This window comes from Acartia tonsa, chromosome 7 (assembly GCF_053477335.1).
Source record: "Acartia tonsa isolate MP-2025a chromosome 7, ASM5347733v1, whole genome shotgun sequence".
Taxonomy (NCBI): domain Eukaryota; kingdom Metazoa; phylum Arthropoda; class Copepoda; order Calanoida; family Acartiidae; genus Acartia; species Acartia tonsa.
The window spans coordinates 49,323,758-49,340,213 of record NC_137266.1 but is presented as its reverse complement, the minus strand read 5'-3'; the positions used below and the strand labels follow the sequence as shown (position 1 = coordinate 49,340,213).

General features: G+C 32.7%; 1 protein-coding gene across 1 annotated transcript in view; it reads left to right on the top strand.

Moving 5' to 3' along the window:
- Positions 1 to 14,207: 14,207 nt before the first annotated feature.
- btv (dynein cytoplasmic heavy chain beethoven) overlaps positions 14,208 to 16,456 on the top strand; it is a 71,317-nt gene continuing 69,068 nt past the window's right edge. Inside the window, 3 exon segments of the mRNA XM_080167178.1 lie at positions 14,208 to 14,352; positions 14,735 to 14,822; positions 15,828 to 15,877. Coding sequence (XP_080023304.1) covers positions 14,218 to 14,352; positions 14,735 to 14,822; positions 15,828 to 15,877 — 273 coding nt within the window. The 5' untranslated portion in view covers positions 14,208 to 14,217.

Below are 16,456 nucleotides of genomic sequence, written 5' to 3'. Positions count from 1 at the left end.
TAATTGGGGTTTAAATAATTTGTCATTGATTGCCCCACCCCTGCATCCCTACTAATAAGGAACACATAATTGATTTACTTGGCAAAATATTTACTCATTATGAATCTAATTGTTCCTGTCTAATTTGTGGATTTCATGATAACTAACGAACGGATGAACCCTTAGCCACACCCTCTACCCCCTCTTTTACAAAGGAGAGACAAACATAGGGAGACAAACACAGAAGAGACAAACATAGAAAAGACAAACATAGGAGAAACAAACACAGGAGATACAAACACAGGAGAAACAAACACAGGAGATACAAACACAGAAGAGACAAACACAGAAAAGACAAACATAGGAGAAACAAACACAGGAGATACAAACACAGAAGAGACAAACATAGAAAAGACAAACATAGGAAAGACAAACATAGAAAAGACAAACATAGGAGAAACAAACACAGGAGATACAAACACAGAAGAGACAAACATAGAAAAGACAAACATAGGAAAGACAAGCACGGAAGAGACAAACATTGGAAAGACAAACACGGAAGAGTCAAACATAGGAAAGACAAACACGGAAGAGACAAACATAGGAAAGACAAACATAGGAAAGACAAACATAGGAAAGACAAACATGGAAGAGTCAAACATAGGAAAGACAAACACAGAAGAGACAAACATAGGAAAGACAAAAATAGGAAAGACAAACACAGAAGAGACAAACATAGGAAAGACAAAAATAGGAAAGACAAACATAGGAAAGACAAACATAGAAAAGACAAACATAGGAAAGACAAACACGGAAGAGTCAAACATAGGAAAGACAAGCACGGAAGAGACAAACATTGGAAAGACAAACACGGAAGAGTCAAACATAGGAAAGACAAACACGGAAGAGACAAACATAGGAAAGACAAACATAGGAAAGACAAACATAGGAAAGACAAACACGGAAGAGTCAAACATAGGAAAGACAAACACAGAAGAGACAAACATAGGAAAGACAAAAATAGGAAAGACAAACACAGAAGAGACAAACATAGGAAAGACAAAAATAGGAAAGACAAACATAGGAAAGACAAACATAGAAAAGACAAACATAGGAAAGACAAACACGGAAGAGTCAAACATAGGAAAGACAAGCACGGAAGAGACAAACATTGGAAAGACAAACACGGAAGAGTCAAACATAGGAAAGACAAACACGGAAGAGTCAAACATAGGAAAGACAAACACGGAAGAGACAAACATAGGAAAGACAAACATAGGAAAGACAAACATAGGAAAGACAAACACGGAAGAGTCAAACATAGGAAAGACAAACACAGAAGAGACAAACATAGGAAAGACAAAAATAGGAAAGACAAACACAGAAGAGACAAACATAGGAAAGACAAAAATAGGAAAGACAAACATAGGAAAGACAAACATAGAAAAGACAAACATAGGAAAGACAAACATAGGAAAGACAAACACGGAAGAGTCAAACATAGGAAAGACAAGCACGGAAGAGACAAACATTGGAAAGACAAACACGGAAGAGTCAAACATAGGAAAGACAAACACGGAAGAGACAAACATAGGAAAGACAAACATAGGAAAGACAAACATAGGAAAGACAAACACGGAAGAGTCAAACATAGGAAAGACAAACACAGAAGAGACAAACATAGGAAAGACAAAAATAGGAAAGACAAACACAGAAGAGACAAACATAGGAAAGACAAAAATAGGAAAGACAAACATAGGAAAGACAAACATAGAAAAGACAAACATAGGAAAGACAAACACGGAAGAGTCAAACATAGGAAAGACAAGCACGGAAGAGACAAACATTGGAAAGACAAACACGGAAGAGTCAAACATAGGAAAGACAAACACGGAAGAGACAAACATAGGAAAGACAAACATAGGAAAGACAAACATAGGAAAGACAAACACGGAAGAGTCAAACATAGGAAAGACAAACACAGAAGAGACAAACATAGGAAAGACAAAAATAGGAAAGACAAACACAGGAGATACAAACGCAGGATAGAACAACAAACCCAAAATTGGTAAACGCATGCAGCTTAGTAAGATCTTAATCATAATCAAATGTTTAAAAACTTACTACTTCGAGGAGCTTAAAGTTGCCCTAAACTGAAAAAATATATATAGGTTTTACTTTAATTGTGACTTTGTCTAAAACAATTATAGAAAAACCTAACCATTTTACAATTTTTTAAATGAAGTAACAGGATGCTTGTCTAATTGACTATATGTCTGTCTGTTTGTACCGAAGGATCTCGCTGACCGCTAAACCAATATGGTTCTCCTTTACAGGGTAGCTTATCATAGGTCCTGTGATGTTTTATAATTATTGTTTAATACTAATATTAGAAATGGGATAGGAACTCAACTCCCCTCTCATATAGTTTCCCTAGAGGCCTCTATGGGGCGTTGCCGCTTGTATTAAATATATTAAAATTAAAATAAAATTGTAGAAAATATTCATGTATTATTTGAAGACAGACCGAGGTCCAAGTTCGTGTCAAAAATTGACGTCTTATCGCCAAAAATATCTTAGGGATATTTTACAAAACAGTCAATATCTTTAATACAGAGTAGCTTGATGCCTGTCCATATGTCCCTTAAGATCTCGGTAACCACCGAACCGATTTGATTCTACTCTAGAAGCTAAGGGCGAAGCCGCTAGTAATATATGAATCAGTAATTCAATATATAAAATTCATTTTTTAAAGCTCCTTCAATCATCAAGTTGAACATCTATCTTTAAGAATAGCCGAGAAAATCACGTTTCTAGCTTGCCTAACATTTTCTTTTGACCAGCTTAATGGATGTACTGACAGACAGACAGACAAAATTTAATTAGCAGACAATAGGATGAAAGGATGTAGATCAAACGTGGATATTATGACAGGGGAAAAAATATTGTCAATTTAGTTTGCTAACATGGAACTCCTCTATTGGTCAGTTTGTTCATCCAGTAGGAGGGGAGGGGATGGGATAAAGGGAGTGGAGGATGGGAATCGTAATTTTAGCCCGCTGCGAGGGCCACAGTAAAAGTGTCTGACTATGACGTCAGAAAAAATTAACAACTAACCAATGAGAGGCCGCTATATATTTTACCATTGTGAATACTGGCTTCTCATTGGTTAATTGTTAATTTTTTCTGACGTCATAGTCAGACACTTTTACTGTGGCCCGCTGCGAGTTTCACTTTATTAGAGAACATGAAAAGCTGGTGTAAGATCCAAGTAATAATATATCTATTGATAAATTGTTAAATTCGCTGATTCTATGCTATGGCGGTTTTGTTGACAAACTTTTCAATATAAGGAAACAATATACAATAAAGTAGAATTTATTTTTAGAATTTAAAGATTTTTAGATTATTTGTATGTTTTTTTTCTTTTTTAGAAAGCGCAGCTACTAACAAATTAATGTTAAGTCTTTAATATAAGAAATCTCTAAATCATTAAAATTTCATCCATAACGCAACAAATTTGTTCAATAATACGACAACCAAAATATAATTTCAATATTAATTTAAATTTAGCTTTTTATCTTATAAATATGGGATTTATTATTACTCGGATCTTACACCAGATTATCATGTACTCTAATAACGTGAAACTCGTAGCTAGCTAAAATAACGATGCCTCCTACCACTCCCTATACCCCATACCCTCCCGTCCCCTCCCACCGATTGAACGAACTTACTGTGTTAGCAACCTAAATTGACGACAATTTCTCCACTTATATTGTATTCTAAATCCATTCTTATAAATGAATTCTAATATATTTAAACAATTCGTACTATGATTTTGTTATCGTGTACTATCAGTTTAAACAAGTTTTAAATTTAAGGCAATTTTGTATTTGACACCCTCCCTTAAACCACCTTAAACTAGTATGTGCTCGCACATGCGGACAACCAACTTTTTTGTTGCACGACATTTGTAGGAAAATCACAAGTTGTGCCTTCCTCTAATACACGGCAGGGAGGAAGGGGACATTGGGCTGTTTTTTACACTAGTCCCTAAAGTCTTTAACTACCTTGAGGGCTTTTATTGATTTTTGATTGGTTGGTTCATCCAGTTAAGTTGTCTTATTCGTTGGCTTAAAAACCTTGGGGACTTTGAATTTTTATTGATTGGTTTATTTAGTTAAGAGTCCAAACGTTTAACCACTAATTGTAATTGACAGAAGGGAAAAACTTTGGGGATGTGCAACAATTTATCGCCTATTGTCTTATCCCTTTAGATCACGGCATTCTTTCTACTTTATAATTTTAACATCACACACCTGACTTCGTAGCTGGTTAAAAAAACTATTTTTACAGTTTCATTCTCCAATATACAAAACGTTTTAAATATATTTCAGTATGGCTTCCAAACCGATTAATATCCGCTGGATTAGAACTGGCTCTCAGCTATACGGATAAATCATTATAGCATCGTATTACAGACAATTTTCCACAGATATTAAAACAAAAATCATGAAATTAAAACCAATGTTGTTAGCAAGCGCCTTTAGCCCCACGGGCCTAACAAAAATGGCTTTAATCTTATCATTTCCCATTTTAATATCCGCGGAAAGCGAAATCTATAATACGAAGCGTTAAATAACTATTATTATTTATTTTCCTAGAAGGCATGCTGACCAAATTAATATTTCTCGTAACATTTTGTCCACCTATTCACCTAGAATAAAAATTTACAAACATTAATAAAGCTTTTTATAGTGCCTATAAAAATGACGTCATAAATGACGTCATAATGGTAATTTAGTCTGTATATTGACCTTTTATTGGTCTTTTGTATGGCGTCATTTTTTTATGGCACTATACATTAACTAATTAATCGATAATATTTCGTGAATCACAAAAAAAATATTTCTCGTAATCATTCGAATCCGGTGGATAGGAACCGGTTCTCATCCATACGAAAAAACTATGTCTAGCATCATATTGTATCCAGCTTTCTACGAATAAAAAAATGTACAATCATAAGATTAAAACCAGTTTTTTAGCCGGTGCCTTCGGCACCTCGGGGCTAAAAAACTAGTTTTAATCTCATAATTGTACTTTCTATATCCGCGGAAAACTGTTTATAATACGATGCGAGAAATAACTATTCTTGTGTCTATACTATACATTAAGAGATATAAGTTTTCCGGAATTTTAATGTAGGGAGTTGATTTGAAATCTGCATCAAATTTTAAGGATTTTTTATAAAATTCGTTTTTTGTAAAATTCTTTAATCTAAAAGCGAAAATACATTTTAAGTTAGTTAATTTTGACCAATAGGATAGGTGGATTTTAAACTACCTGCGCTCTAATTGGTTGAATGATGTACGACATCCAATCAGAGCGCAGATTTTTTAAATCCACCAATCACAGATGCCAAAATTAATTAACTTAATTTGTATTTCCGCTTTTAGATAAAGAATTATACAAAAAACGAATTTTATAAAAAATCCTTAAAATTTGATGCAGATTTCAAATCTACTCCCTACATTACAATTCCGGAAAACTTATATCTCTTACTATACATATTAGACTAAATGGGGGACGGGGGATCTTTGCAGGGATGAGGTATTAGGGTAAAGTTTGTAGTGAAAACTTGGTTCTTTCTTACATAGTGGCTGTAGACCACTGATCCCCCCCCCCCCCCCCCACCTACCTACACTTGTTTTTTAAATGAATTGAAAATAAGGGTAATTTTGTTTAAATGTCTAATCTTTGGAAGGGCTATAACCCTGAGGGGCTTCCCAGTACACAATACAACCTAACCTAACCTGAATAAAGTACGCGAGGGGGTATATTGGTAATCAACAGGGTATTTTATTTAAGTGCAATTTGTATCAAGAAAAGAAAATACCTAATAAGATTAACAATTATAAGAGCAGAGTTCATTAATTTAAAAAGCCAATTATCTTTTTAACTCTCTATCCACTGAACCTTATATGGTTCTCCTTTACAATGTAGCTTTTTATAGGTCCTGGGAAGGTTTATAACCAAAAAAAAATATTTTTTTAAGATTTTTCTTTTTAAAATTAAAAAAATGGGTCGATTTAACTTCAACCCCCCCCCCCCCCCATCCCGCCACTAAACACCTCTAGGGGCTTACCCGCTAGTATTACATAGAATATACAAAAACTTGCGGATGTATTCTTGTTGCTAGATAGTTTGTTTTCATTTACAACAAATTCATAGAAGTCAGAATATCTAGCTATTTCTGGTTTAAGGGTTTCATAAACATCTTATTTGAGTGGTTTTTAGCATTGATATAAATAAATATTCTGGATAAATAAGAGAGAAGAGGGGGGATATAAGACTGTAAATTACACTGGTACCCAAAGTTTTGGTTGGTACAAATTAACAGAGTCCAAACTTTTCAACCAATATTCATAATCTACAGATGGGTATTTTTTCAAAGATCATTGGTTACAGTAACTTATAAAGCATATCAGCCGTTTATCTTAAGTAGCAGCCGAAAAAAATACGTTTTCTTTAAAAATTTAAAATAAATAGTAGCTTTACAACTTTGTAGGTATAAAAAGTCCGAAATTTCTTTACCTTTTCAGGATTTAATTATTTGCCAGTGGCTAGACTCAACTAGAGAGAGAAGGGATATTGGGCTGTTTTAACCAGCACCCTATGTTTTACATTAACGTTTTCTTATTCGTTGGCTTAACAATTTTGGAGACTTTTAATGAATTTTGATTAGTTGGTTTATAAAGTTGGGTCATAAAACGTTTTAACCACGAATTTTAATCTACAGCCAGGGTTATTTTGTGTGTCATCATTAAAGATGTACATCAATCGGTCATTGTCTTATCCCTTAAGATCCCTGAGACTCAACCCACATAGGAACCAGTGTAAAGTTTTCTTAAATCAGTCTAAAAAATTGACTTTTGAGATCTTATGAAGCACAGAAAAATCTTAATAGGCAAATGGAAAGAAAATAATAAAAAGAGATGTATTAGTTTTATCAAAATAATTAATATCAATTTTGTTATCGTGTTCCTTTATGACTAATTTTGAATCTTTTAACAAGGATGACAACATACATAAAAAGCAAGGGGAATGCATTTTCATTATGTTTAAAAGATATAGACTAGCAGACAGACAACGTTAGTTATAGAGTAAATAGTCATGAAAATTTTATGAGAAAACCAAGCAAGATAGTTTTAAAAGAAGCATTGAAAAACACAATTTCTCTATAGAAATTCACAAGGATTTTTAGAGACCACCAATTTAAAGAATGTCCATTGGTCTATACAATCTTTTAAAACACATAGACGTCTATCTTTATAATAATATGAGAAAATTATATTTCTTTGTAAATCCAAATAAAAAAGGACATTTAATAGCTTCGATACTAATAGATAGTAAAAAGCTTTCCAGTATGGCTTTGAAACTGATTAATATACGCTGAATTGGAACCGGTTTTCAGCCATAATGAAAATCAAATATAGCATCGTATTACAGAATATTTTACACGAATATCAAAATAAAAATCACAATATTAATACCAGGTTCATTAGCCCGGACCTTTGGCCCCTTGTAGATAACAAAACTGATCTATCTAGTAATTATTCATTTTAATATTCGCGGAAAACTGTCCATAATACAATGCGATAAACAACTATTTTTATATTTTTTTAATGCAACATAATTCTAACCCCAAATAAAAAAAATACATTACATTGGATAATTAGGTAATAATTTTAGCACCAAACAGCTACAACCTTTCAAGGCAACTATTTAAATTAAAGATACAATTATTAGATAATAAATTGAAATCAAGTTTTGAAATATTTTTCACTGTATGTATATAATAGTACAAAATGGTTTTAAAAAGTTGTTTTAACGGTATGATTTTCAAGTTTCTTTATCAAAGCTCTGATCACTACTACGCTTTTCTTGTTGTATAATAAGAGTCAAGTCAAAATTCAATGTTAAACAGATTACACGGAGTAAAACATCCACTTTTAAGTAGTTTTACATTAATAGATAGATAGATGATTAGGATACACATAATATCCCCTCTACACCCTCCCTCCACACCCGTCTATTTTTGTTCCTCTGAGCATCCCTAAATAGACGCCCATCCCCTAGCCACAAACCGCCCGCCGGTAGGTTGACGGAAAATTTTATTCAGGCCCTTTCTATATCCACCTGTAAATATGCCTTGGTGTGTGCATGTGTGTGTGTGTGTGTGTATGTGTGTGTGTGTGTGAGTGTCCAACTTCATAATATCACACAACTCCTTGATTTATGTTAAGACTTGTAAAGAGCAGGGAGGGAGGGGACATTGGGCTGTTTATTACACGTGTCCCCAAAGTTTTGAAATATTTTTTTTCTTTGGGGACTATTTTGAATTTTGATTGGTTGGTTCATTAAGTTCAGTGTCCAAACTTTTCACCCACTAATTTTAATCTACAGAAGTGGTAATTTTCAAAATCATTATTGGGGATGTTCATAAATTTATCGGCCATTGTCTCATCCCATTAGATCTATGCTTGTAAAGAGACTCAAGATTATTTGGTGCTACAACACTCAACAGAAAACCAACCCTTTGACTCTTAATTGGTATATTTAACAATATGAGGTACTATTTTAACGTATTTAACGCGCCCCTGGCATCCAGGAAATCTATATATTAGAAGGTGTTGTACCCTCCCCCCCCAAAAAGTTTTGAATCTTCCCTGGACCTATGTGAAGCTACATTGTAAAGGAGAACCATATTGATTTAGCTATCTTGACCATATTATTATCCATTACCTAATTAGGCCGGGGTTATCCTTCGATTTCAAGTGATTATTGCTTGTAATGGTATGCAATTCTCTTACACCCACTGGTGGATATTAGGTTAAGTAACATCCAACAGACAGCCAACCCTTTGATCGTACGTCCTTTGTTTGAGAAGTCCTAAATGTGCATTGTAAAGGGTTGCGCCTGTTTATAGGACAAGCCATTTCTTCTACTCAAACTATTTATGTCACCAGCCTGACATAGTACCCGGAACCATTTTAATGGCTTATGTTATGACGCGATTTCGGGCCGAGATTTGAACCTAGCATCTTCCCGACAACGTGCGAATGCACTACGGATGCACGATGTTACGCTACAGTCGCAGGTAAACTATCTAGACCATATTACAGAGGGGAGTGAAAGGCGGCACGGACAAATATCTTACGCTCACTCGCGTCTGAATAACTCAGTAGGCTAGCAAACATATTCCGCCAGAATAAACCCAAAAATTAAGGGTGAACCAAAAATAATTTCATATAAATGTAAATAAAGTTTTGCTGCATTAACGTAGGGATCTAAAGGGATAAGACAAAGGCAAACAAAATGATGTATATACCCAATGTTGACACATAAAATTACCCATGGTGTAGATTAAAATTAGTGGTTGATACGTTCGAACATTCAACTTAATTAACCAACCAATCATTCAAAAGTCAGTAAAGTCCCCAAAGATGAAAATAATAATAACGAATAAGAAAACGTTATTATAAAACCTTGGGAACTAGTGCATTAAATAGCCCATTGTCCCCTGTCTCTCTCTCTGGTGTTCTGATTCGGGAAGTTGAATATTTTAATACACCCCATAGCCATGTCTAAGTTGAACTGACCAAAATGGAGTTTGTTTAACTTCTTGCCACTTATTTGTTATAGACCTCTCATATGTGTGCTTTTAGAGAGGTCGCTTTTCCCAGGGATCTAAAGGGATAAGACAATGGCTGATAAATCGATGTAAATCCCCAATGACAAACAAAATAACCCTTTCTGTAGATGAACATTAGTGGTTGAAACGTTTGGACAGCCAACTAAATGAATCAACAAATTAAAACAACAGCTACTTATAGGAATGTTTTAATTCTTCAGTCACTACAATTTAAACCTTGGTTTTTTTCTATTAATATTGCGTCTAAACCCAATTGAAACCTTGGTTTGTTTTCTACTAATAATGCGTCTATTATTTGACTAATTCAGACTTTCTTATGGCATTAAATTTACCTTAGCTAGGAACCCCTAGGGTAATAGATCAGGGAGGGAGGGGCCATTAATTGGACTGTTTTTTACACTAGTCCCCAAAGTGTTATAACAAGGGTTTCTTATTTGTTGGCTTACCATCGTTGGGGACTTTTATTAAATTTTATTAGTTGGTTTATTAAGTTGAGTGTACAAACGTTTCAACCTTTAATTATAAACTACAAAAGGGGTAATTTTCTTAATGATCATTGGAATGTACATCAATTTAACGGTCATTGTCTTATCCCTTTAGATCCCTGGTAATAGATAGATATCTGAACTAGCTATGTATGTGTGGAGAGGAGAAATTAATAAACTGCACAATTAGAAGATTTAAATAATTAATTCAATGTTGATATGCCTATATGTAAAAATAATTAGAATCTGCCATTATTAGTAGCAAAGCTACTTTATAATTCGAAATGTCCGTTAGAGAAAAAGTGGAGGAAACGTGATTTTCTCGGCTCCTATGACAAATAGAAGGCTGAAACTTTTTGACAACATTCCCATCAATCAGGAGCATAAATAACTTTAACACATCCATGGCAGGCGGACTGTTTTTAGCAGGTTTTAGGCTATTTTTGTATTTTTCACATTTTTCACCATAACTTTGGTGTTTATGGTCCGATTTTCAAAAAAATCTTGTTATGGATATCTAAATTAAATTTCCCGTCGTGTAATGAAACACCTATAAAGGTTGGACTGCCTTTTAGCAAGTTTTTGGCTATTTTTACATTTTTACATATTTCTTAATGTTTTTGGTGTTTTGGGTCCGATTTTCAAACTTTTTTAAGATGACAGTATCATGAAAAATTTTCCTATTGTTCTGAGCATCCAGAAAGTAATTTACTTTGACCATTAAATAAAATAAGGTTTTGTGTTTATTAACTCCAATAAATCTATTCTTGATTTTAAAGAATACTCTTTCTTTTTACTTTTCGTATTACCTCACGATTTTTGTGCTTCGCTACTTATGGATGTTGTCATCCTTATTTATTTGAGAATTATTACAATTTTCTAATATAGCCAATTATTTATATTTTTTATTATTTATTAAATCACTTTATTTTGTTTACACCTAATGTTCGATATAGCTAGAAACCTTAAAACATGTTTGTCGTTAATTGGTTTTTTCAGCAATCAATGCAATACATGATTTTTCAGTAATAATAAATATTACATGTATATTGGAGTTTGGGTATTGTATAGGTTAGTTATCAAATAGTTGTTAAAAGCTTGGACGTCCTTAAGAGCACATATTTACATCAATAGCCAAAAAAAAATTATAAATTAAAATTAAAGTTATTTACTACTTTTCCTTTTCTTTTGTGTTTGTTAAATAATTTTGTTTATGGTCATTGGGGTATGTACATAAATTTTATTTTGCATTGCCTAATTTCTTCCTTGAGAAATAAGGATAAAAATAGCAAGATGACTTTTTAAACTTTTTAAAAACGAAGCTTTTCTATAATTAGGGTCGGTCCGTACGTTCGTCCGTCCGTCCGTACGTTCGTCACAGACGGATAGCTTTTTAAAATCAATTTAGGCATGTTAGAATTGTCCTATCGATTTCAACCATTGCATGGTGATTCCTTTAGTAGTTAGGTACGATTTAGAAAGCGTAGCAACTCTATAATCATTACAAGAATGTCCGTACGTCCATTTTAAACGTATTGATTTTTAACTTTTTTAACATCAAATTTTTATGTGATAAAATTACCTGATTGGTCTGATTTTTGGAATGCTGATTCCTAGGACAACAAAGTACATTGTTATAAGCGAATCATCTCTGTAATCTAGTTCTAAAAATGTAAGTATGTCCTGAAACAGTATCCTGTATTTAAACAGTTTTTCATCAGATTTACTTACAATTTTTTTTCTCGACTTTTAAACAATTATATTCAGATTAATCAGTTCTGACACTATTTAAGTGTTAATGTCCGTTTGTCCTACCGTTTCAGTGCTTCGCTTTTATGGATGTTGTCATCCTTGAATTTAGGATAATGCCAATGGTATCAGCAGGAAAGAAAAGGGGAGAATTGTCTCATGTCAAAAACAGCTTTCTCATAAATACGTACGACATGTTTACGTATTAACAGACCATTTTGATTAAGCCGGCTAGGGATACAATTTTGTAGAAAGCAGTTATGGATTTAAAGGAGTTGAAATTACAATGTATAATTTGTTTTATTTTTTTGCATGAAAAATAAGAATTATGCTTTAATTAACACAATCAGTTAAATTGCTAAAAAATTAATTAAAAGACTTTAAATCTTTTTATAGAAAGTAGTAAGCATTTTTTTTGTCTGAAGCATGAAATTTCAATAAAAACACAACTGATTTAGTTATTCTTTTATGGAAGATTCTAATAGGTCCCAGAATGGTTTTAGGCTATTTTATTTTAGGATGGGTTTAGGCTATTGTTTAAATACTTCTTACCTATTAGAAGACAGAGTTCCTAGATGTTAAGGACCTTGCCGCTAGTATTAATTATTATTATTATTAGCTTTCTTTTATTATAACAAAAAGTTACTATTTTAAAGGGAAAGTTTAGTCTGATAATAAAATATATACTTTAATCTTATATTTATCAGCTACCAAAGGCCGAGTTTAACCACATAGAATAAAGAAAATAATCATTTAACGAACGTTGTCATGTTCCTGGCAATGATATTTTTAAATTATTATAAACTATAAAAAAAACCTAAAACAATCCTGAGACTTATGTGAAGCTTCCCTTAAATGTAGATCTCAATCAGTTCAGCAGCTATTTAAATCTTAAGCTACAGACAAAATAACTTTCTACTTTATTTGATTAACTAAAGGAGTAGATATGGTAGTAGGTATTTATATCAAAGGCTTTCTTTTAGTCTAATAATGAAATAAACATTCTTTAAATTTAATCAGGGAAAAATATAAGAATGATGATTAGATTATTTTACAACCCTTTCTTTCTTTCAATATTACAAGAACCTACCAACAATAAATTAAAGAATCATTTACATGTTAATATGTGAAAAGATTTATTTATCATTTTTTGTCCTATCCCTTTATATCCCTTGTTCTCTACAAACCATAATGGCTTTCTCCAAATTATCGGACAACACAACACAGGTAGAAGAAGAATAAAATAATATTTCATTTCAAATTCCTTCGTTGGTTTTACAGTGATATACATTATTTTTATATTTATTCTCAGTATGACTCCAAAAACCAATTAATATCCGCTGGATTAGAACCGGTTGTAAGCCATACTGAAAAATCATGTATAGTATCGTATTTTAGACAATTTTCCATATTTCCATATTAAAATAAAAATCATAAAATTAATACCAGTTTTGATAGTTTACGGCTTCAGACCTTCAGTGCTAACAAAAATGCTTTTAATCTTTTAGATTTTTATTTAAATTCCGCAGAAAGCTGTCTATAATACGTTGCGATAAATAACTTCTTTTCAAATTCTTCAATTCCTTTATTGGTTTTACAGTGATATACAACAGTGATCCCAGTATGGCTTCGTAACCAATTAATATTCGCTGGATTAGAACCGGTTCTCAGCCATACCGAAAAATCATGTATAGTATCGTATTACAGACAAGATTAAAACAAGTCTTGAATCCAATGCGATAAATAACTATCATATTTATTTAAAGTGAACTTATTATTATTTAAAAACTAAACGTCAGTACGTCACGTCTGTACGTGAGGGAGTAGTAGTTTTAGACAATTTATTAAAATTTATGAAGTAAGGCTACTCTTTAAGTGTAGCCAAAATATCTGTACGTCAACATCTATTTTAAGTCACACTGTTTGAATATTTTGGATCACATCGTTTGGAGCGCAGCCTATATACATTTTTTTTGTTTTTTGATATTATAAACAAATTAGATCATAAACGAAAGTACCTTTTTCATAATTGTAGCCCAAATGTTTGTAATTGATTTATGTATCTGTTCAATTAAGAGCTTCACTTTTGTTAATGTTGTTATTGAAGCTTTTTATAGTGCGTATAAAAAATGACGTTAAACTGGCAAACCTTTGGTCAATTAAAATGTATATACTGGCCTGCCATTGGTAAATTTAGTCTGTTTATTGGCATATATTTGGTCATTTGTATTGTATGACGTCATTTTTATGTATATTTATTCTTAATTATCAGAAGTTTTATTCAAAATGCCTGACGAAGCAGCGATAGACGAGGAAACGGCGGATGATTTGATCAACGAGTACGCCGGTGCGGTAAACAATACGCCACAGTACGCTGGTGCCGTCAATGTAGATGTTAGGAAACAGTTTTTCCTTCAACAGGTATTGTATACTTTCAGATAACATGTTGTGGATTTTTTTAAAGAACTGCCACAAAAATAATCTGAAGTGTAAGCAGAAAAACACGCGAAAAATATTTTTTCATTATTGAGTAATGGCTATTCCAGGTGATTTGTAGGGTTACAATCAATATCACGTTCAGCCGCTTAACAATTCTGTTTAAAATATGTTACATTAATATTAATCCTTGTATAAAAGTGATAGGATGTCTTTCTGCGTTTTCCTTTTTGAAAGTTTAGTGCTGAATTTTCCCCTCTCTTTCTCTAGAGCGCTCCTAGAGGCCTCTGGGGCGGTAGGCGCTGGTAAATCAGATATAATACGCGTTTAATATTAATTTTTAACAACTTGATTTTTTCAATTTTAGACTGGAGATTATTTTGGCTTGAGCTCTAATGATCCTAGCTTGCTGAATCTTCAATATGATGACAAAGTTAACAACTTTCTGGATGACGGTAATAATAAAAAATCTATTTACATGTACGTGTTTTTTCGAAGCCCTTTATAGTGCCAATAAAAAATGACGTCATACAACACAGATGACTAATGATTGGCAAATACACAGACTAAATTACCAATGGCAGGCCAGTATACATTTTAATTGGCCAGTTGACGTCATTTTTGAATTGAGTTCTAATGATCCTAGATTGCTAAATCTTCAATATGATGACAAAGTTAACAACTTTCTTGATAATGGTAGAATTATTAAATTTTATTACCTTTAAAGTAACTTGCTGTAAAGTATTGTGAATAAATCATTCAGAGTGACATTTTTATTTGAAATCAAATTTTTTTAACTAGATATTTTGTTTTAAATTTTCTAAAAACAGATCATCATTTTTATGGAGGAAGCAACGTTGGATTGTAAATTATACTGGTCCTCAAAGTTTTACAAACGTGATATCTCATTTAAAACTGATTAAATCTTTTTTGCGCTTTCCAAACCTGCAGTGTTAAAAATGTTCATACTAATGTTCGTCATTCTGGGGGTGTACATTAATTTTTCCCCTGTCAATAATAATATATCCATTTATATTTTATATCCATTAGATCTACATATTTATGGAACAAGCTTTGTAAAAGTTGTAAAAACGTGACAATTTATTGACCACCGGCTTGTGATTTAATTTGTAGAACACAATCGGTCTGTTGGATGTTGTACCAGATTTTCATTTCCTATTAATAAAGTAGTAAGCCTTTTTGTATGTAACGAAGGATCTCGGTAACCGCTAAACCTATATAGTTCTCCTTTACAGTGAAGATTCTTATAGGTCCAAGGATGGTTTTTAACTATTTTTGCAATAGACGATATCCGTTTTAGCAACCTAAATTGACGAAAAATTTTCCCTTATCATAATATTTACGTATATTCTATATCCTTTATTGGAATAGGTTTTTTTAAAAAGTTGTAAAAATGATTGTAAAAAATCTATTTATTGATACTGTGATTTGATTTGTAGGAAACTGTCTGGTGCTGACAGCTACATTGGAAACTAAGAGTAATGGACAGGTAATATCAGGGAGGGAGGGGACAATGGGCTGTTTATTACAATAGTCCCCAAAGTTTCATAATAGTGTTTTCTCATTCGTTTGCTTAACAACCTTGGTAACTTTTATTGAATGTTGGTCCATTAAGATGAGTGTCCAAACGTTTCAACCAATAATTGTAATATACAGAATGGGTAATTTTGTGTATTAAAATTGGAGATACACATTAATTTATCGACCATTGTCTTATCCCTTGAAATCCCTGACAGGTAAGAGTAAGATGCAGTTTTTTACACACACAGTTAATTTTTAGTGGAAACAAAAATAAATCTACAGACAACTACCTGAATCCCTCCGTTGGGGACCTTTTTCGTCTGCTAGTAAATTGCTTTCTACTGTTTTGTTGCTATTTTGCTGTGTTAATATTCCCGACGCCATTGGTTGATTTTCAAAGACCCGATTGAAAGTCGGTACAGGGTCCTAGGGGTTGGGACGTACATTTATTTAACCCTCTATTGTTAAACTCTAAAGCAAGAAAAAACATGTATCTTTACAAAAAAGTAACAGGATGTTTGTATTTCTGCCTGTCTGCATCGAAGGA